General features: G+C 41.1%; 2 protein-coding genes across 4 annotated transcripts in view; one reads left to right on the top strand and one right to left on the bottom strand.

Annotated features, from left to right (window-relative positions):
• SPAG1 (sperm associated antigen 1) overlaps window positions 1–20,258 on the top strand; it is a 124,216-nt gene extending 103,958 nt beyond the window's left edge. For all 3 annotated transcript variants that reach the window (XM_066265951.1, XM_066265952.1, XM_066265953.1), the window contains 6 exons: window positions 2,880–3,058; window positions 6,081–6,213; window positions 8,054–8,180; window positions 16,856–17,020; window positions 18,067–18,423; window positions 18,874–20,258. In XM_066265951.1, coding sequence (XP_066122048.1) covers window positions 2,880–3,058; window positions 6,081–6,213; window positions 8,054–8,180; window positions 16,856–17,020; window positions 18,067–18,423; window positions 18,874–19,005 — 1,093 coding nt within the window. In that variant the 3' untranslated portion in view covers window positions 19,006–20,258. The remainder of the gene's footprint in view (window positions 1–2,879; window positions 3,059–6,080; window positions 6,214–8,053; window positions 8,181–16,855; window positions 17,021–18,066; window positions 18,424–18,873) is intronic.
• The window catches only part of LOC136329571 (DNA-directed RNA polymerases I, II, and III subunit RPABC4-like), a 387,759-nt gene that overhangs the window by 76,073 nt on the left and 289,671 nt on the right, over window positions 1–22,015 (bottom strand). The window lies entirely within an intron of this gene.

Genomic DNA, 22,015 nt, shown 5'->3' with positions numbered 1-22,015 from the left:
CAACACCTTAGTTGTTCATTGATTGCTTTCTCATATGTGCCTTGACCACGGGCCTTCAGCAGACCAAATAACCCCTTGCTGAGCCAGTAACCTTGGGCCCAAGCAAGTGAGCTTTTTGCTCAAACCAGATGAGCCCGCACTCAATCTGGCGACCTCGGGGTCTCGAACCTGGGTCTTCCTCATCCCAGTCCAATACTCTATCCACTGCGCCACCACCTGGGTCAGGCGGATTTGTAGATATTCATTGGTACCATATCTGCCAGTGGAAATATATTTGCTGTTTTTCCTCAGGAGAAGGAATGTCGTGAGCCTGCTAGGTATTTGTGTCATATACCCATCTTTGTAGATAGCCTCAGTAAAAATGTGTTGAATGCATGCATTTCCCAACAGAGAATGTAGTTCACTCTTGTTTCTGAGGCTCTCTGGTAGTCTCTGAGAAGTCAGGGAAAGTAGGAACTTCTCCCAGAGTAGGGGTTCTTGTGAAACAAAGCAGAAAGACACCTAAGTATCTGATGGAGAGGAGGGCCCTGTTCAACAGGTATTTTAGGAAATACTGTGTATTTCATAGTGATAGGCTGAGTGGTCTGAAGGGACATAATAGTTGTCTGAGAGACTGATTATTCATATGTCTGTACCTTCTGCATTTTACTTTTTTTAAAAATTGAAGTATAATTCACATAATATAAAATTAACAATTTTAAAGTATACAATTTAGTGGCCTTTATAGTCACAATGTCTTTCTATCTCTAATGCCAGAACATTTCATCGCTACAAGAGCAAACTGTCTCCATAACCTAGTCAGTCCTCATTCTCCCTTCTCCCATCCCCTGACAACCACTAATGTGCTTCCTGTCTCAATAGGTAGTCCATATAAATGGGATTGTAGGATATGTACCTTTTGGGTTTGTCTTCTCTCACTTAGCAAACGTGTTTAAAGTTCATCCATAGTATAGCATATGTCTGTACCTCCATCCTTTTCATGACTGAGTAATATTCTATTGTATGGATATATCGCACTTTGTTTACTCATCAGTGGGCGTTTGGGATTGTTTCAACCTTTTGGCTGTTGTGAATAGTGCTGCTGGGAATATTCAGATATAAGCTTTTGTTTGCGTGTCTGTTCTCAGTTCCTTTTGGTATATGCCCAGAGCAGAATCGCTGAGTGCTATGGTAATTCTTTTTCAGTTTTTGAGGATTGCATTATACTTTTAGTATGTGCTCAAGAAGCTTCTTTTATACAAATTGACTTTTAAGATTTATTCAGTTTTTTAAGTTGAAATGTTCTTGCTGATATATCATTATATAAGATGAGGATGCTTTTGTATTGCCATATATATAAAATACCCAGTTTAAAAATTTTACTACTCCTTTTCATGAATTCCATATTTATGCTTGCTTTTCCATTTAAGCAACAGCACGTTTTGTTTTGTTTTTTTTAATTAAGCGTCTGTGCCTATTTTGTTTCTGTTTTCCATTAATCACATCCTCTCTTCCTCTCCAGGGTGTTCTGTTCAATTTCCCTGCATACACTTATTTACTCCCTGGCAACCCACCATCTCTTTTCAGCTGCTTCTTCCTTCCTCTCTGCTGGTAATACAAGTTTTGCTTGAAAAATCTTTTCTAAAGCTTCTTTTTCTTTTGCAGTTGTGGGTTGTTACACATTATTTTTCAAATTTATTATTTTTCACTAAAATATATGATATTCAGTTATCATAACCAAAGAGCACTATTGAAATTTCAGTTAGAGAAACTGTAGGGAAATTATCTGTATTATATTTGTCTCTATATAAATATAAAATATTTTCATACAAAAGGTACTTCTACTGAGTTGACTAACTTGAATGCATTCTACTAATTACCAGTAAACTTTCAGTTTTGATCTTTTAAAAACTAGATTCATTCCAAGAAAATCATTCTATTTTTTTTAAATAAAAGTATGAGACTTTGTATGTTTAAAGTGATGGGAAAGTGTTAATATGAATTTTATGAAGGCTATTAGTAAATGTCTTTTATATAAGGGCCTTTATAGTAGACTCCAGTAGCCTGTTCTTTTTCATGCATATGAAAAATAATTTTAGATATGAATAATTTTAGAGGTGAAAAACATATAAGGTAAGAGTATCTTAACTACATGTAAATATTTTAAGAAAAAAGCAGTATTCCACATGACAGCTAGTTTTAGCCCAGTCTTGTACACCTGTCTTTAGTATATAGTTTGGGCATGGAAACTCCCAAGTGCTTCTGAGTATTCTCAGGAATAATACATTTTATCAATTTAGTAATTATATTAAATGTATAGTGACATTTCTTCTGGGCCTCCTCAATTTTATTTTTATATTTCACCTTTTCAAAAATTAAAATTATATTGCATATTCATTTTTACATACTTAAATTAATTAGAAAATCTTAATTTTTTTTCTTTTGATACAGAAAGGATCTGAAGTAATATAATTTTTGGCAACTTTTTTTTTTAAACTTTTCTATTGATTTGAGAGAGAGAAAGAGGAAGGGAGAGAGGGGTTCGGTAGGGAGAGAGAGAGAGAGAGAAAAGTGTCAGCTCATTCCACTTAGTTCCATTTAGTTGTGCATTCCTGATTGCTTCTGGTATGTGCCCTGACCAGAGTCAAACCTACAAACTTCGGTGTGCTGGGACAACAACTCTATTCATTGAGCCATCTGGCCAGGGTCAGTTTTTGGCAACAGTTAAAAGTCCTTTTGAAGATAGTTCATGTGTATAGCCAATAGCTCAAGATTGTGTGTTTTCTACAGGGAAGTACACAAATGCATAGCATTTGTAAATCTTTAGTTCTTGATATGACCTTTGGTAATATAAAATGCAAATTGCATGGTCAAAAGAAAAAACTCATTTTCTTTTTTAGAATAACAAGAATTTTAATGGATATGGATGGGCCAGGCTGGCGGGAGAAGCTGTCAGCCATACCTTCTGTGCCCACTTCTGCGCAACTGCGAGCATGGCCTGCAGCAGAGAGGTCCCCAGAAGAGAGGCCCCCAGATCAAGTGGCAGATTCCTGCAGTCGTCGCCAGCCGGGCATCACAGGTGGGGGAAGCCTACATTCATTTCTTCTGAGGGTTATTCTGAGCTGTGTATACTTTCACAGTAAAACATTAGAATCAGACCTAGGTTGAAGACCCTGTTTTCTTTTTTTTAAACTACAGAGTCTTAAGGACTTGTTTCACATCTCCAGTGTCCTGGTGAGCATGAAAAGGGTTAATATGAGTAGCTATCTAATGGAGTTGGTCTTAGTAATAAATGGAGATATGCATATAAAATGCATAGCAAATGTTGACTGTGTAAGATTACAATAGACTCAGTAGAACTTAAGTTAGCATTGTATTAACAAGAAGAAAATTAGGTAGCATATAGGTCTCTACTACACCAATAAAATTGACGTGTTTGAAATAAATAACACCCTACAACATAAATATCTAGCAGGTTCTTCCTTTTGCCTTATAGTTGACCACATATCTGCATTGCTGCAACACCTACCTCATTCTTTGTGCAGAGTGTTCAGTAAATGTGACTGCACTCATGCTTTTTGCTTTAAAGCTAGCTGAGGCATCATATCTCCTGCCTGCTTAGGAACTTCATGCATGTTCCCAGGTTGAGCTTCATCTTGCAGAAACTCTGAGGTTCCTGAGTCGTGGTGTCCCAGTGGCTCATGTTAGACCTTCATCCTCTTCATTGCCTTGAAAGAAGAAGCAGTGGCCATCTGCCATGGCGCTCAGATGACTCAGCAGTCCCAGAGCAATGACGTAGATCTCTCGTTGTTTAGTCCATTAATGGGGCCTGGCACAAAGCATTTGCTCAATGAGGGGTGGCTATTTATTATTTTTTGTTTGTTTGTTTGTTTTGTATTTTTCCGAAGCTGGAAACGAGGAGAGACAGTCAGACAGACTCCCACATGTGCCCGACCGGGATCCACCCGGCACGCCCACCAGGGGCGAAGCTCTGCCCCTCCGGGGCGTCGCCCGCCGTGACCAGAGCCACTCCAGCGCCTGGGGCAGAGGCCAAGGAGCCATCCCCAGCGCCTGGGCCATCTTTGCTCCAATGGAGCCTTGGCTGCGGGAGGGGAAGAGAGAGACAGAGAGGAAGGAGGGGGGTGGGTGGAGAAGCAAATGGGCGCTTCTCCTATGTGCCCTGGCCGGGAATCGAACCCGGGGCCCTTGCACGTCAGGCCGACACTCCACCGCTGAGCCAGCCGGCCAGGGCCTGGCTATTTATTGTTAACAAAATACATATAATAACCATACTATAGATCTGTGATAGCAAATCATAAGTACAAGTATAATTAGCTTCAACTTTTCATAGTGTGCTGACTATTCTGAATGGATAGCAAGGGCTTACAAACATTGTTGGAAGAAAAGCTGGATGAAAGGTTTTTAGCAAATTGAGGGGGGAAATGCTTTATAGTATTTTTTTAGCGCTTATATGTACCAGGATTCATGGGGAGGTTCATTTGACCCCTTTGAAATTTGAAACAGACAGAAATACTGTGTTATTTGAAATAAAAAATGAACATTTTATGCCATTTATGCAGAGGGACAAATAAGATTATCACTTACATTCAAGTTTATAGTATAAATTCAGTACATCTATCAAGATTTTTAGATTGCAGAATATAAAGATATATGTTAAATATTAGGTTAAAGATTTTTATTTTATATCAAGTTATTTTGCAGGGTAAAATTACTATATAGATTTAAAACTTTAAATTTTAATACTTTATGTGTGTTAGAAAACTTTGCTAGCAAGTAACAGAAAATGCGTTGACTTAAATTGTAAGGAATGGTTTTGGCTCATGTAACTGAAAGGGCCTAGCGGGCACTAAAATCACCACAGCTCATCGGGGTTCAGGCCTGGCCAGAAACGGTGGGACCACAGCCGTTGAGGCTTCCTGTCTGCACGGATCAGTGTCCAGAGGGAGAGACACCATTGCTTTTGGTGGCATTGATTTAAGAATAAGGCAATTTGTTGCTCTAGAGTCATAGCTTTTTTATCCTGTTCTGTTGGCTCGAGTTCTGTTGGTACTTATTCTGTTGGGTCATGTGCCCATTCCTGAGCCAGTTGCTATGGTGAGGAAATGCCATGCCCTGGTTGGCATAGGCCCGTGTTCCTGATCAGTAGGGTCAGCTTCCCTTGAACATGTGGGCTGACCCGGAGAAGGGTGATAGCTCAAGGTACCCTCAGGGAGGGGAAAATGGATCCTGAGCAGGGAGTCAGCCATGATCACTGTAAGACAATAGGTTATGATAATAGTTGGGATTATCTGATGCAGGTTTCAAAACCCAACTCTTAAAGGCTTGAAACAAACAAACAAAAAAAAAGCTTTTTATTGGTACCCGTGTGGAGAAATCCACAGGTAGAATGCTTCAGGAAGGGTGGATTAGGACTCATACGCTCTCCATTCACTCTCTGTCTGGGCCTTTCCCTTGCTCTGTCGGACCGATTCTCAGACAGACTTGCCCTTTTACCCTCATTCCACAGGGAAGAGCAAGAATCACCAGATAAATACTGCCGCAGAAATCTTATTGTAGCTCATTGGCTCTCATAGGCCCAAAATTCTGACCATTTAGATTATTTTGGCCAAGGGCATATAAAGTGCTGATTAAGAAAACAAAGATTACTCGAAAAGGTGGCTAAGGTGGGGTTGGCTCTAAGCTGCAGGAGCTGAGTGAAGAGGTATGATTTTTCCAGAGACATTTGGGCTACTGGGTAAGTGTCTGCTTCAGGCTTTAATGGGTTTATTCATTTTTCACAAGACAGTTTTTTAACAAAACACTAGATCTATCTCTAGGAGAGAAAAGGCATGCCAATATGAATAAAATGACAGAATTATTTGTTTTCTGATTTGAAATAAATGTCATTATATAATTAGTTTTACCTATAGCCAGTTTATCTTTTAAATTTGTATACACAAGTTTTGTCCCATTTAGATTCTAGCTCTTTATGGTATGGGTCAGGTTCATTCGCAATGGAAGATTTACTTACAGATGTACTTAAGATTTTATGTATACTCTTATAAATACTTCAATCTTTTTTTAATTTTTTGGGTTTATAGATGAAAACATGTTTAAAACCCTTAAAGAAGAAGGAAATCAGTGTGTAAAGGACAAAAACTATAAAGATGCTGTTAGTAAATACAGTGAATGCTTAAAGATTAACAATAAGGAGTGTGCCATTTATACAAACAGGCAAGTTCTTTGTAACTTTATATATTATGTTAATATTTTTTATTAAAAATATAGACAGATTAATTGTCAGAGTTTTTCCCCATGGTCCTGAGAATTTATATAGCAAGTTGTCTAAGAGGTGGGGGCCATACCAGTTCTGGAAAGATTGAAAACATGAGGTGTGGCGGCTGGGAGGTCTGATGCGGCCTATTAGGCACAGGCTGCGCTTCCGGCTTTGACTGGGGCTGCTCTGAGCCGTCCTGCCATCCGGCCTTGCTGCAGCTGTAGGCCTGACCATTGTTCTCCATGGGAGGAGTGGGAACACTTGCCTTTCAAATTAGTGACTTAAGTGCTCTTATTTCTTGAAGTGCTAGGGAAGGAAGGGGACCAACATCTTTTTATGTGCAGTAGGAATGGCCAGATTGTTCTGGAATGCTGCTCAGGTGTCATCTTCACCACGTTATGTTAAAAGATGGTGATTTGGAGAATTTTAGGGAGTAGGTAGAGTCTGGAGTGACAAGTAAAATAAGGTGTAGTTTCTACATAGGAACTGTAGGGACTGTAGAGACGCATAGTGTGAGTTTTCCTAGCTGTTTCAGATGAAGTCTTTTTAATTGAACTTCTCACTGCTTTGTTTTTGTACATTATTCTCTATTGGTAACTTTTTAGCCAAAGATTTATCACTGACTGCACCAGGTATATTTCTACCCTTCTGTTCAGCCTCTGGTATTGTGCATTAATGGTCACTCAGTTTTCCCTGAGGGCACCATCTCCCCGTGGTGGTGGGCAGACAGCTCATTGCCTAGCTCTCCTCTTTTCCCTCTGGTATTCTTGGGGTTCTAAAAGTGTATACAGTTTTTGCTCTCTGTGCCCATTGGCCATTCTGTTCTCCGCTGGTTGGTTTACCACCTTCCAGTTATGGCCTCTAACTCTGTCTCTGAGTTTTGGACTTGAGCGCTCCCCTCCCTTCTGCACTCATGACAAGATGTCCTCCCTCACCTCTCCGAGTTTGTCAGAAGCTCGATGTCCTACCTTCTAAATTTCACTTTAAGTGTGAGCCTTTCTCTCCACCATCACCATTACTCCCCGCTCCGGATGACCACGGTCTTTTTCTGACATCTTCAGTACTCTCATGGTGTGCTGCACAATCTTGTTCCCTCTTTTCTCATTCCCCAAGTTGCAGTTAGAGTGATCTCTCTGAACATGGTGAACATGTCAGGCCCTATTTAAAAACCCATTAAGTTCAGGATAAAGCTCAACCTCCTTGCCATGATTTACAAGGTCCCTTGTGATCTGATCTGTCCACTCTTCCAGTCCCATTCCTGCACTGTGGCCATGTGGCCCTTGTCTTAATCCTTCAGGAACATCACGCTCTCACTGTAGAACTGTGCATGCTGTGCCCGTGGCCTTCACTCTCCCCTCCCTGTATCTTACCTCTCACCCCAGTACCTTTGCTTTGAATACTCTCACTTCATACTTCAGTGTCACTTCTTCCAGGAAGTCTTTTCTGACTGCTCTTCCCCTCTCCTCAGCCCCACCAGATCTGATGATATTCTCAGCTGTGTTCTCCCAGCGCATCTTATACAGATTTTACTGTGCTTTCTTGTTTTAAACACAATTGTCTGTCTCTTCCTTGATGGCTGGGACTCTTGTTTTGTTTGTAGTTGTATCCTCAGTGCCATAATTACAAGTATTGCAAGAAAATGTCATAATTGGACTTAAGTGTTAGGTTTCAGTTGAGAAACAGCTGTGGTTTAGAAATATACTTCTTGAACTGTTTTCTGATTTATCTTAGCTGTCTAAATTTATAGGTATGTTCTCTTTCGCTTTCATAATACTGAGTTCCGTTACATTATACCAGAGCTCTCTGTTACTTGAAGCTGTGCCAGTTTGAAGAGGCAAAGCAGGACTGTGATCAGGCTCTTCAGATAGATAACAGGAACGTGAAAGCGTGCTATAGACGAGCTCTTGCTCACAAAGGACTCAAGGTGAGGAAATTTTCTTTTTCATATGTGAAGTTCAGCTCTGAGCAAATCACGTGGTTTTCATGAACATCAGTCTCGGGATTGTGGAATGGGAGCGAGGTTATCCTGGGATTTCATCTTAGTTCTATACTAACCAGTCCTGAGGCCTAGTCCAAGGGGCAGGAATGTTTGGTACTGAATTACTCAAGGTCCCCAGCAGTGTCATCGGAGTTCTCCAGCAAAGCACTGGGGTGTCGGCAGGGTGGGGGAAAGCCTCAGAACAGAAGAGGGTGGGGACATATCAGAGATGGGGAAGCTCCTGTGATTTGGGCCTTAGCTTGGCTGGTGGTCAGTAGGAGACTGTAGAGTGGCATTCTTCTCTAAGAAAATGAGTTTCAGAGCAAGTATTGTTTAGTTACGCTTTTGTTTACGCTGATTCTCCTGCATGGAAAACTTGAATCAGTGTTCACTTCTGTAAAAAAAAAATCACAAGGAAAAATCAGAACATACAGAACAAAATGACATTCTCTGAAATAGTATTGCCTTAAAAATCAATTTGATGGCCCTAGCTGGGTTAGAAAATTGTCCCAATATGACACAGTTGACGGTTCGATTCCTAGTCAGGGCACATGCAAGAATCAACTAATAAAAGTCAATTTGATTAAGGCTTAATACTATTAAATTCATACATTGTAAGTGTGCAAGTCTTGGATATTTTTCTCTGCAAAGGTTGTTTTTCATTGGCATAGTAGTAAATTCAGGTGTATAGCATGATGGTTTGCTGTATGTATATATGGCACAATGCCAACCACACTGTGTCTTGAGAGCATCTATCGCCACACAGTTTTTTTCTTGTGATGAGAATGTTTAAGATCCGCTCTCTAGGCAGCTCTTCAGATATATAATACAGTATTACTAACTGTAATCATACTGGACCTTACATCTTCATGACTGACTTATTTTATAAATGAAAATTTGTACCTTTAGACCACTTTCACCCATATTGCTCATTCTCCATCCCCCACCTCGCCTCTGGCAACCACCAATCGGTTCTCTGTATCTGTGAGTTTAGGGGTTTGGGGTTTGTTTGTTTTTTTGGTTTGTTTGGGGTTTGTTTGTTTTTTTATATTCCACATATAAGAGAGGTCATATGGTAATTGTCTCTCTAACTTATTTCAGTTGGCATAATGTCCTCAAGGTCCACTCAGGTTGTTGCAAATGGCCGGATTAACTTCTTTTATATGGCTGAATAATATCTTAGTGTACATATATATATACAACATTTTCTTTATTCATTCTTCCTTCGCTGGATATTTACGTTGTTTCCTTGTCTTGGCTATTGTAAGTAATGCTGCAATGAATATGGCAATAGGGTATCTTTTTGAATTAGTGTCTTTGTTTCCTTTGGATATACAGTGTGTCCGTAAAGTCATGGTGCACTTTTGACTGGTCACAGGAAAGCAACAAAAGACGACAGAAATGTGAAATCTGCACCAAATAAAAGGAAAACCCTCCCAGTTTCTGTAGGATGATGTGGCAGCATGTGCGCATGTGCAGATGATGACGTAACACTGTGTATACAGCGGAGCAGCCCACGGCCATGCCAGTAGAGATGTGGACGGTACAGAGGAAAGTTCAGTGTGTTCTGTGGCTCGCTAAATTTGAATCCGTGACCAAAGTGCAACATGAATATTGGCGCGTTTATAACAAAGCGCCACCACATAGGAATAACATTATTCGGTGGGATAAGCAGTTGAAGGAAACCCAGCAGTTTGGTGGAGAAACCCCGTTCTGGTAGGCCATCAGTCAGTGACGAGTCTGTAGAGGCTATACGGGATAGCTACCTAAGGAGCCCTAAAAAATCTGTGTGTGAGCCCACATCGAACTGCACTGAATAGGTATGAAACTGGAAGAGTTTCCTTTTATTTGGTGCACATTTCACATTTCTGTCATCTTTTGTTGCTTTCCTGTGACTAGTCAAAAGTGCATCATCACTTTACGGACACACTGTATATCCACAAGTAGAATTGCTGGATCATATGGTAGTTCAGACTTTTTTTTGTTTGTTTTTGTATTTTTCTGAAGTTGGAAACGGGTAGGCAGTCAGACAGGCTCCCGCATGCACCCGACTGGGATCCACCCAGCATGCCCACCAGGGGGCGATGCTCTGCCCATCTGGGGCGTTGCTCTGTTGCGACCAGAGCCATTCTAGTGCCTGAGGCAGAGGCCATGGAGCCATCCTCAGCACCCGGGCCAACTTTGCTCCAACGGAGGCTTGGCTGCGGGAGGGGAAGAGAGAGACAGAGAGAAAGGAGAGGGGAGGGGTGGAGAAGCAGATGGGCGCTTCTCCTGTGTGCCCTGGCCGGGAATCGAACCCGGGACTCCTGCACGTCAGGCCGACACTCTACCACTGAGGGTAGTTCAGTTTTTAATTTTGAGGATCCTTCATACTGCTTTCTATCGTGGCCACATCAATTTACATTCCCACCAACAGAGCACAAGGCTCCCTTTCCTCCTCCACTTCCTTATCAACACTTGCTGTTTTTTGTATTTTTGAATAGCCATTCTAACAGGTGTTAGATGATAACTCATTGTGGTTTTGAGTTGCATTTCCTTGATAATTAGAGTATCTTTTCATGTACCTGCTGCCCATCTATATTGTCTTCTTTGGAAAATGTCTATTCAGTTCCTCTGCCCATTTTTTAATCTGATTGTTATTTTGTTATAGAATTGCATGAGTTCTATATATATTTTTGATGTTAATCCCTTGTCATATATATGATTTGCAAATTTTTTCTCCCACTCAGTAGTTTTCTTTTTATTTTGTTAATGGTTATCTTTGCTGTGCAGAAGTTTTTTAGTTTGATATAATCCCACTTTGTTTATGTTTGCTTTTGGTACCCTTTGTTCTGGTGTCAAATCTAAAAATCATTGCCAAGACTGAAGTCAAGAAGCTTATTGCCTATGTTTTCTTCTAATCTTTAATTCAAGTCTTTAATCTATTTTGAGTTGATTTTTTTGTGTATGGTAAAGATCGAGGTTCCTTTTCATTCTTCTGTGGGGAGCTGTCCAGTTTCCCCAACACCATTTTTTGAAGAGACTGTCCTTTCACCAAAGAGAATTTTTAGCTCCTTTGGTATAAGTTAATTGACCATTATATGTGTGAGTGTATTTCTAGGCTCTATTCTTTGTCACTGATCTACTATACATCTGTGTGTTTATGCCAATACTGTACTGGTTTGACTGCTGTAACTGTAGTAGAGTTTGAAAACAGGAAATGTAATACCTCCAGTTTTGTTTTTTTCAAGATTGCTTTGGCTCTTTAGGGTGTTTTGTGATTCCATACAAATTTTAGGATTTTCTTCTTTCCGTGAAAAATGCCTTTGGAACTTTGATAGGGATTGAATTGATTTTGTAGATTGCTTTGGGTAATATGGACATTTTAACAATATTCTTCCCATCCATGAACACAGAATAAAATATCTTTCTATTTATTTCTACAGTCTTCAGTTTCTTTTATCAGTATCTTAGAGTTTTTAGTATACAGATCTTTCATTTCCTTGGTTAAATTTGTTCCTAGGTATTTTATTCTTTTTGGTGCAGTTATAAATGGGGTTGTTTTCTTAATTTTGTCATTGGCTTTGATAATGTGTATCCCACGTAGCCACTGTCCAAGTCAAGATAGAAAACGTTTCCTTCTCTCCAGAAAGTTCCTTTTCCCGTTGCCTTTAGTCTCCCTCCCCCCACCTCAGGCAATTAGTTTTTTATGTTAACAGAAATGTAATCATGTAGAGTTTACTGTATTCTGGCCCCTTTGCTCAGTGTAGCATCTGAGATTTATCCATACAGTATAAACATCGAGAGTTGTATGAATATACCACAGTTTATTTTACATGGTCAACAGTTAAGACATTTAGGTGTTTTTCAGTTTGGGGGCTATTTGGATAACACTGCTACAACATTCTTGTGCACACTTTTTATGAACTTGTTTATGAACTGGTCCACCCGGAGGGCAGGTGTACATGGGAGTTGGGGAGGAGAGAGATGGTTAGACCGTGAGGGTCCTGGGAGGCCATGCTGTGGAGGCTGGGTTTGGTCCTGAGAGTGATGGGAGCCCACAGGGTGGCAGTATGGTGGATCAGATTTGGGGACAGTGTGGAAGGTGGATCAAAGGGGGCTAAGCATGTAGTAGGGAGATTAGTGGAGAGGCCATCAAGGTAAGAAGCAGATCCCAGAAGGAAGAGAGAGGTATGTCAGTTTGCCAAGGCTACCGAACAGAGTACCAGAGATAGGGGCTGAAACAACAAAAATTTCCTTTCTCATGGTTCTGAAGGCTAGGAGTCTGAGATTGAGGGGTTGGCAGGGTCAGTTCCTCCTGAGGATTGTGAGGGAAGGATGTGTCCAGGCCCCTGTCCTGGTTTGTGGATGGCTGCCTTCTCCTGTTCTTCACTTCATTTTCCCTCCATGAGTGTCGCTGTCCACATTCCGCCGTTTATAGGACTACCAGTCACACTGGAGGAGCGGCCCCCTAAAGCCCTCCTTTCCACCTGATTACCCCTTAAAGAACCTAACTACAAATATGGAACATTCTGAGGTGTGCGGGTTAGGACTTCAAATATGGATGTTGAGGGGGAACACAGTCAGTTCGTCACAGAAGGTGAGGGATTAGTTGAAGTTGTTTGACGGTAAAGTTGACTGGAGGGGAGAGGGAACGGGGTGCGGGGGGGTGGCCCCCAGGTTCTGTCCCTGGAGGCTGAGTGGTACAGTGTGATTAGGGGAATATAGGAGGGGGAAAAGTTTGGGGGGAAGAGCAGTGGTTTGGTTTTTGACCTTACTGAGTTTGAGACAGTTCTTTTAATCCCATGCCCATCACTGAGAGGGCATGTCTAAGAATACATTCTGTGAAACCTAGGCTTGGTTGGGAGAGGGTGGTCATGCTTTGCATGTTCAAACTGAGCACAGTCTGTGCACTGAGCGGTCAGGCTTCGCTAGATCCTCGATCCACTCAGGTTGCAGTAGGGCCACTGTCTGCGGGTGCTGCAAGATGACCCCACGACAGTGGGCCCGTGCAGCGCCCGCCTCCCACCCTCCCTCTCTCCGTTCCCAGTTTGTTATAAAGGACATCATAAAAGGTACAGTTGAGAGGCCACGTGAAGAAGTACGTGGAGGGCAATCTAGGAGGGTCCTGAGCGCAGGAGCTTCTGCCTGCATTGGGCATTGGGCTGGGCGTGCCTCCCGCCGGCGGAAGCACCACACCTGCACTGTATTTATAGTGCCAGTGGCCCCGCCCCTTTTTTGTTAGCAGCACTCATTTGTAAACCTCACTGAAGATTTACTAGATGGTGTGTGGCATAATGAATTCAAGAGGCCTTTTCAAAATTAACTCGGCTTTTATTGAACTTGATGGATTTAGGTGCATAATGGTCGATTTGTATAGCTCACGAGTTTATATATGTCCAGACTCTGAGCAGGCTGACCTCATTCTGGCTGCCCGGCTCTTTGAACTTGTTTAGCTGACTGACTGAAAGTCAAAGATGTACCTAACAAAAGACCAGATTTTTATACTTCCTTGGAGTGAATTCTAGAAATTGTATTATGATGCAGAGAGATAATCCCAAACTTGAGTAATCCTATTTTACTAAATTAGGAGGCCGGCAGCTTGTTTTTCTGGTTTGACTTCTTACAGCTTGACTTATGTAGCCTGTCCTTTGAGTTATGTGCTAAGTATGTTTAATTTCAGGATCTGCAAAGGCTGCGGCTGTTTATAAATGTGTCCCACCTGGACCTGCTTCCTGGTGTGACGGACAGGAGGAGGTGGCACAAGGGCCCACGGTGGCAGGTGCCCTGCCTTAAGCTCTCAGCGAACACTCTGCTTTCTTGGATCTTTTGTTTATTTTCTTGCTGGGTTTAATTTTTTTTTCTGTGTGCTAGTTTTGAAAAATACAGAGCTTTTCTTAATGTACAGCTGTTCTTCACAAGAAAAGCTGTTACCTAATTGAGTGACACTTACGTGCTAGGTGTTAGGAACAGAGAGGTGAATAAGACCTGGTGCCTGCCTCACGGATTTTACTACCATTTGGGGATGCTTCAAGACCAAGATATCAAAAAGAGTATAGTATCTTGCCTGACCTGTGGTGGCACAGTGGATAAAGTGTCAACCTAGAAACGCTGAGGTTGCTGGTTCAAAACCCTGGGCTTGCCTGGTCAAGGCACATATGGGAGTTGATGCTTTCTGCTCCTCCCCCCTTCTCTCTCTCTCTCTCTCCCCTCTCTATAATGAATAAATAAAATCTTTATAAAAAATTTAAAAAGAGTATAGTATCTTATAAAATTATTGTTATTCGAGCTTGGGGCACTAAGCACATCTGTTAATAGTAAATGTTATCACAGACCCATGTGATTATATTTCATCATTTCTTTTAAGGCCTAATGTGGTCAATAGCACCTTGTAACATTCTCCTTTCTGCCAGTCACACTTTTCTCTGTGTAAGCTTTCTTCTTCCTTCCAGTCTGCATGGCTGGTTCCTTTTCAGGCCTTGTATTCTCTGACAGCTGTATCAAAGGGAGACTCCTTTCCTTCATTAGCATCCCTCTCAACCTTTGGTTTTCTTTTTTTTTTTTTATCTAGTACGAGAGTGAGGGAGAGAGAGAGAGATACAGACAGGAAGGGAGAGAGATGAGAAACATCAACTCATAGTTGTTCATTGATTACTTCTCATACATGCCTTGACCTGGGGGCTCCAGCTGAGCCAGTGACCCCTTGCTCAAGCCAGCAACCTTGGGCTCAAGCCAGCGACCTTGGGATCTTGTCAGTGATCCCACGCTCAAGCTGGTGAGCCCATGCTCAACCTGGCGACCTTGCAGTTTAGAACTTGGGACCAGGATGATGCTCTATCCACTGCTCCACCACTGGTCAGGTCCTGCGGTTTTTAAATTGCATTAATGACAGTCCATACTCATTTATTCATTTGTGTACTTTTTTTCTCTTGTTTCCCTTCATAAGATGTAAGCTCCCATAAGGGCAGGGACCACAGCTGTTCTTACTCCCAAGGTGTTCCCAGTTCCTGGCACGTGGAGGTGGTCCTGGCCGTCTGTCAGGTGAATGACCCTTGCCTGACCACTCTGTGGGACCCAGCAGACTGGCACCATCTTCCCTTGCCTCCCTGCTTGATGCTGTCACTGTCTGTCCTCTTAGCACACTCGCCTGCCTTTGATGTAACACTTTACCAAAGTATATTTCCTGTTTTCTTAGGTCTCCTTCAATCAGACAGATTACTCTTTAGGCACTGACTTTTCTGGAATAGATGGAAAAAAATCATATTGACACTTGCAGTGTTGGCCTTTCATTTTGTGGCTTAGAAATCTCTATTTTCAGGTATTACCATTCATTCCCCTCTGACCCTTGCTGCCTTGATCTTCCAAAGATTATCTTTCTATGCCTCAGTTTTCTCATCTTTAAAATGGAGACAGTAAGCATTAGTATTTATAGGGCTGTTGTCAAACAGTCCCGAGAATGGTAAGAACGGGCTCCCTCAGCTCGCCCTGCTGCCCACATACTTGCCGGTCATTGTGGTGCCGCCTACAACACTTAGAGTAGAAACACAGTGCCATTTGTTTTTTGTAGCAGGTTCCAGCTGTGTTGTTACACAATTGTATATAGAGATTTGTCACTAATAGTGCATAATGTGTTATAGTTTGTAAATAATTTACCATTTTATCCATATAAATTAGGGAAGATTTAAGGCCATGTCTTAACTCACCATTCTGATACTCTGTTCTGGTATGTTTCTAGGTGGAGGGGGAAGGGATGTGGCATTATAGTTAGTCCCTCAGGACTGTCACATGACACTGGCTACCTGTCCTGCGCCTCAACCTTCAGAGTACACTGTTATTGACATGTTATGAATACTCAGAGAGGTTACATGTGATTGTAATTCTTCGCCTCCTCACAGAATTAATTTTGGTTTAATCAACACATGGGTGTGATCTGGAGCTCTAAAATGGTGGGCTGTCACAGCGGACTGATTTTGTGATATGTCTCTGCTACCAGCTTCCCTGCTGTGTTTTATTAAACTTAGATTTCTTTTCTTTCCCCTTGACTTATGCAATGTATTGTCTGATTCTTTGTGGAAGAATAAATGTTAATTCTAGTCTATTTGAACAGCATAAAGCCGTGAAGGGTTTTATGAAACAGGATAATATGATGACAATTAACATTTGTGTAGCCCTTTGTAGGTTTAAACCACCCATATTATTTTAATTCATTTATCACTTAGTACAGCCTCATGAAAACTAGAATAGAGAAACTTTTATTTCTATTTTAAAGATAAAAAGTCTGAAGCTCGGAAAGGTTAAGTAGGCTCTTGTTCAAGTTTCACTGATAGTAGGTGCTAACAGCAGGGTGTCCATGGTTTCACTTCTTTAGCCGACAACAATTACGTGCCCACATGTGTTAGGGACTGTGAAAGTTTTGGTGATACAGAATTTAACGTGAGTCTTCGAACTCCAGAGCCTGTCTTCTGTCTTTCATGGGTGTGTGTGTGTGTGTGTGTGTGTGTGTGCTGTGTTCTGTGGTGCAGTATTTACATGGTGCTGAAGGGAGCCCAGGACTTCCCTGCACGGCTCAGCGGCCACCCTCACTCTCACTGCCCCTTCCCTGTTGTCTGTGAAAATCATTTCCTTGGCCTTTCTATTTTCAGAATTATCAAAACAGTTTAAATGATCTCAATAAAGTTCTCCTGCTGGACTCAAGTGTTGTTGAGGCAAAGATGGAACTGGAAGAGGTCACCAGATTCCTTAACGTGAAGGATAAAACAACATCATTCAGCAAAGAAAAGGAGAGAAGGAAAATTGAGATTCAAGAGGTATTTACATTTGATTATCTTGGAAAGCACTTTTTAAAAAATCTTCTATTGGATTTTAAGGTCATACTCCTAGGAGTTCTACAAAAAATTTTTAAATTTTGTGTTGTGTTTTGTTCTGATGCTCAATGAGGAAATTTTAACCAATTATAAACGTTTCCTTTGCTGTGATAATGCCCTTGAATCTCCCAGTGTGGTCCATGACAGTGCTGGAGCCTGCCTTAGGTCCGGCCCTCTGCCCTCTGCCCCAGCCCTTCTCTGCCTGGCCTGTGTTGGGCATTGTGTCTGCTCCAGATTGCCCTGGGAGCCTGTTGCCACTGCGCTCTGCCTCCGCGTGAACCTGGAGAATCCCGACAGGACTGATTTGTTTCAGTGGCCCTGCAAGCCACTCCGATATTTTCCGATGGCTTTAGGTGACCCCTGTGTTTTGGTCGTTCGAGCCCCACCAGGGTCGCGACCCACAGGTTGAGAACCGCTGTAGAGATTTTCCAGTTTAACTCGGTCCCTTTCATCACTCTGAAACAAGGCCAGCCTCCTCAGAGATCTTGGACTACCCAGAGTCAAACCTCCCGGCGTGATTTCAGCTCCTCAGTGTCTTGTGCTTCGGCTTGCTTTGCCCTCAGTGAGGAATGTCGGCCACGAGTCCCTGTGTGTTCCTGAACGATAGCATCTCACTTACCACACTGCCTTTCCACCGAGTCAGATGCCAGAATGTTGGAGGTTAGGAAGTGATTTTCCTCAAAGGAGGAAAGAAAAACTGTTTTAAGAAGAACTGAAAAATATGTTTACCACTCTGTTAAATTTTCATCTTCAATGTTAAAAATATTTTAAACTTTACAAAATACTTTTATAAAGGACTACTAACACCTTAAAACTTCTTTTCCCAGAAAAAGTAGATTTTATGATTTATTACAAATCAGACATTTTTCACTTAGAACTTGACCAAAATATGGTTGTGTTTTTCAGTTCCTTCCCATTTTAATAAATGTAACTTGGGATGCGCTCAGTGCCTGTTGCTTGTGTCACAGCGTAGTTTTTTCCTCATTAAGGTGAACGAAGGCCACGAAGGGTGTGAAAGGACCTCCAGTGGCTGCCGTGCTTCAGAGAAGGGGGACACAAGCAGCGGGCCACCAGAATGCCATGGAAAACTACTGATCACCAAGCCTAACAATGCCTATGAATTCGGACAGGTTATAAACGCTCTCAGTGCTAGAAGAGATAATGCAGCCTGCGCACATCTTTTATCCATCACTGAACCGCGGGATTTGCCTACATTGTTGAGTAACAAGCTTGAAGGGGATATATTCCTCCTCCTCATTCAGTCGCTGAAAAGTCATCTTATTGATAAGGATCCCTCATTGGTATATCAGCATCTTTTATACCTGAGTAAAGCAGAAAGGTTTAAGGTAAGTGGCAGAGTATCTTATTAAAAGAGATTGATTTTGGCCCTGGCCAGTGCCTTAGTGATGAGAGCATCGGCCTGGTGCTTGGATGTCCCCAGTTCGATTCCTGGTCAGGACACAGGAGAAACAACCATCTGCTTCTCACCCCCCCTCCCACTTCTTTCCCTTTATCCCTCCCATAGCCAGTGGCTCAGTTGGTTCAAGTGTGGCCCCAGGGACTTAGGCTAGCTCTGTTGGAGCACATCAGCCTCAGGCGCTAAAAATAGCTCGCTATAGAGCATGGGCCCCAGATGGGGTTGTCAGGTGGGGTTGGGACACATGCAGAAGTCTGCCTCACTATCTCCCCTCCTCTCACTTTAAAAAAAAGAAAAAGGGAAAGAGATAGATATTTTCAGGCTTTCTGTAACTTTAAAATGTTAATTTTTTATTCTAATATAAATTTTCTCCTTTCAGATGGTGTTGACACTAATTAGCAAGGGCCAAAGGGAGCAGATTGAACATCTTTTTGATGACCTCTCGGACACACCAAACAAGCATTTTACTGTAGAAGATGTACAGACCCTGAAAAGACAGTATGAGCTTTAAGTCAAGATTATTGTTAGATTTCTTCCATGCATGTGTTTTAGTAATGCTAATGAAGTGGCATTATAATACAGTTGCATGGATAAAACCTTGCTTAAAAAAGATCCCTGGGCCTGGACTATAAAATATTGTACTTATTTTTATACTTAAACGTGTATATTCTACAATGTGCTTTTTATTAGTTGTAAATATTTTCTTATGTATGAGGTCACATCTTTATATTTAATAAGAAGTATGTTTGGAACTTAGGATGCATTTTAATTTATATCATACATTTTCTTTTAATAACTTGTCAAAAATTTGAGTTAAATTACATTTCTTTGGGCTGTGAAAAAGTCCACTTAAGTTTGACAGAAAGCTGTTTCTTTAAAATGCATTTTTTACAGTGAAAAATCATTAACAGTGATGATTACATTACTGTTATTTCCTAACATATATATATTCCATTATATATGACTTGTGTATCATAGTCTGCTAAGATAAGGCAGTATTTAAATCCATAATATGAAATGATTATTAAATAAATTGTGATCATTAGAGCTTTAAGAGGAACTTTTTTCTAATACGGAAGCAATGCCTAACAATTAAGAACAAAAATTGCCAAAAATTTCTATCACCTTTATTAGACTTTTAAAGGCTTCTTTCCCTTATCAATTGCTCATATAAACAGTAAAAAAACAAATATATGAAAGCAAACTGAGCCTTCATTTCTCTTTGCATTATCACCCCCATATTTTCCTCAAATATTGAACCATCTTCTTCCCCCTCTTCTTATCCCTTTTTTTAAGCATGACCATATTCATTAACTTAATGTAAAAGGGAAAATAAAGAACCCATCATATTGAAGCTCTTTTATTAACTGAGTCAGAGTAAAGGTATTTCTTAAAACATTTGGGTTTCTATCAGTATACCATCAAAACTTATTTCTGTAGTCTTTAGTCAGTTCTTTGTTTCTGGAGCATCTTCTTGTTCTTTAGAGGTGAAGATGAAAGATGAATATCACTTATTTCATGTTTATTTTGTCTAACTTTTATAATTACAGAATATTTTAAATATCATTGTGGGTAAATGGTATCTTTCAAACTCTGCCAACTGTTCTTTGTTCATAAATGAAAATCTACTGTAATAGTATTTAATTCTAGTCTTCATGCAAACATAATAGTTTTCTCCTTTTTAATGCTATTAAATTTTTACAAAAGTGAATAACGGAGTGTGTTAGTAACTTCAGAGTAGAGACATAAAAAAGAAACATTTTCTTGTGTTGGTTGTATATACCCAGGACCTAGCTGCTGCATGGGGCTAAGCTGTCTGCTGATGGCAGCATGTCCTGCAGAGGTGGTGGGTGAACGCCTGTCTGTCCCTGTTGTGTGGGTCACAACCAGAGAAATCCAGTTCTCTCCAGCTGCACCCAGAGTGCTGAGGTGGTACTTCCATCACTGAGGGGAGGTAAGAGAAAGTGGAGGAAGCAGATGAGAACAGCAGAGCGCTTTAAAGGAACATGGTTCCTGCTGACAACTTCAGGACTTCATCAGGAAATCTGCCCACTAGCCTCTGGATTATCCTACTCAATCTCCCCACTGGGTCCGTGGGTATCACTAATGCCCTGAGTGCTAAACCCACACCCCTCCCACTCTGTGGCCGGATCCTTGAACATGCTCCTGACCGCAGTAGTAAAAGCACATTTAATAATCAGTGTTCTCAGAAAAACGGACCACAGTCTGTTGGCAAGAGAAAAACTACAAACTAGATTTACAGCACCACTTTTTGGAAAACCAAAGAGGTTTCCAGCAGCCAGCCTGATGAGTTACAAGAAAAGATATAAAAGGTTAAGAACTCTGCCTCAAGAGGGGCAGTAAAAGTGGAATAAGTCTTCCCATTCAAAAATGAGGCAGCCTTGACATGGCAACCCCAACAGTCACAAGCAGCACCCCATCTGAAGGCAACCAGTCAAGATGTAAGGAGTTGTCTGCTTCCTCAGACGTGAACACAGCAATATGAAAATACAAGGAACATGAAAAAATCACGAAAATGTTACCCCTGAAAGAAAATTCTCCAATGACCAAGCTCAAAGCCACAGAACACTGTCATCTAGCTGATCAAGAATTTAGAGTATTCTCCCATCTACAGTTTTGCTTTTTTCATTTTCAGTTGTTACAAAAATTAAATAGAAAATTCCAGAAATAAGCAACCTAAGTTTTAGTGCACAATTCTGAGCAGCTTGATGATATTTCACATCCCTGTCCATCTTGTCTGGGATGTGAATCATCCTTGGGTCCAGTGTATTCTGATAACACTATAATGGTTTGCAGATTGACTTGAGCAATATTACAGTGCTTGTGTTCAAGCAACCCTTATTTTACTGAATAATGGACCCAAAGCTATCCATGTAACTGTATGAATAGTCTGTTGTTTTAATCTATAGTTGTTGTTAATCTCTTACTGTGCCCAGTTTATTGTAGGTAGTATGTATAAGGGGAGGGAGTGTAATATGTGTAGGGTTTGATATTATCTGCAGCTTCAGGGACCCACTGGGAGTCTTAGAACATATACCCTATTATTTATTTATTTATTTTAAGATTTTATTTATTCATTATAGAGAGGGGAGGGGGGGGAGGAGAAGGAAGCATCAACTCCCATATGTGCCTTGACCAGGCAAGCCCAGGGTTTTGAACCGGCAACCTCAGTGTTTCCAGGTTGACGCTTTATCCACTGAGCCACCACGGGTCAGGCCATATACCCTATTTATAAGGGGTGCTACTCAAGATAGTTTAATGATATTAGAAAGGAAAATACATGAACAAAACAAACTCTTTTTACTTAAGAGATAGAAATTATAAAAGAACCAAACAAATTCTGGAGCTGAAGAAATCAATGAATGAAATTACAACTACAACAGAAAGCATCTGTGTTAGAATAGAGCAGATGGAAGACAGAATAAATGACTTAGAGGATAGGAATTTTGAAATAATACAGTTAGAAGAGAAGGAAAAATGAGAAAGTCTGTGATCAGTGG

Source organism: Saccopteryx bilineata, chromosome 3, assembly GCF_036850765.1.
Source record: "Saccopteryx bilineata isolate mSacBil1 chromosome 3, mSacBil1_pri_phased_curated, whole genome shotgun sequence".
Classification (NCBI taxonomy): Eukaryota; Metazoa; Chordata; class Mammalia; order Chiroptera; family Emballonuridae; genus Saccopteryx; species Saccopteryx bilineata.
This window is presented reverse-complemented; position numbering and strand designations above follow the sequence as displayed.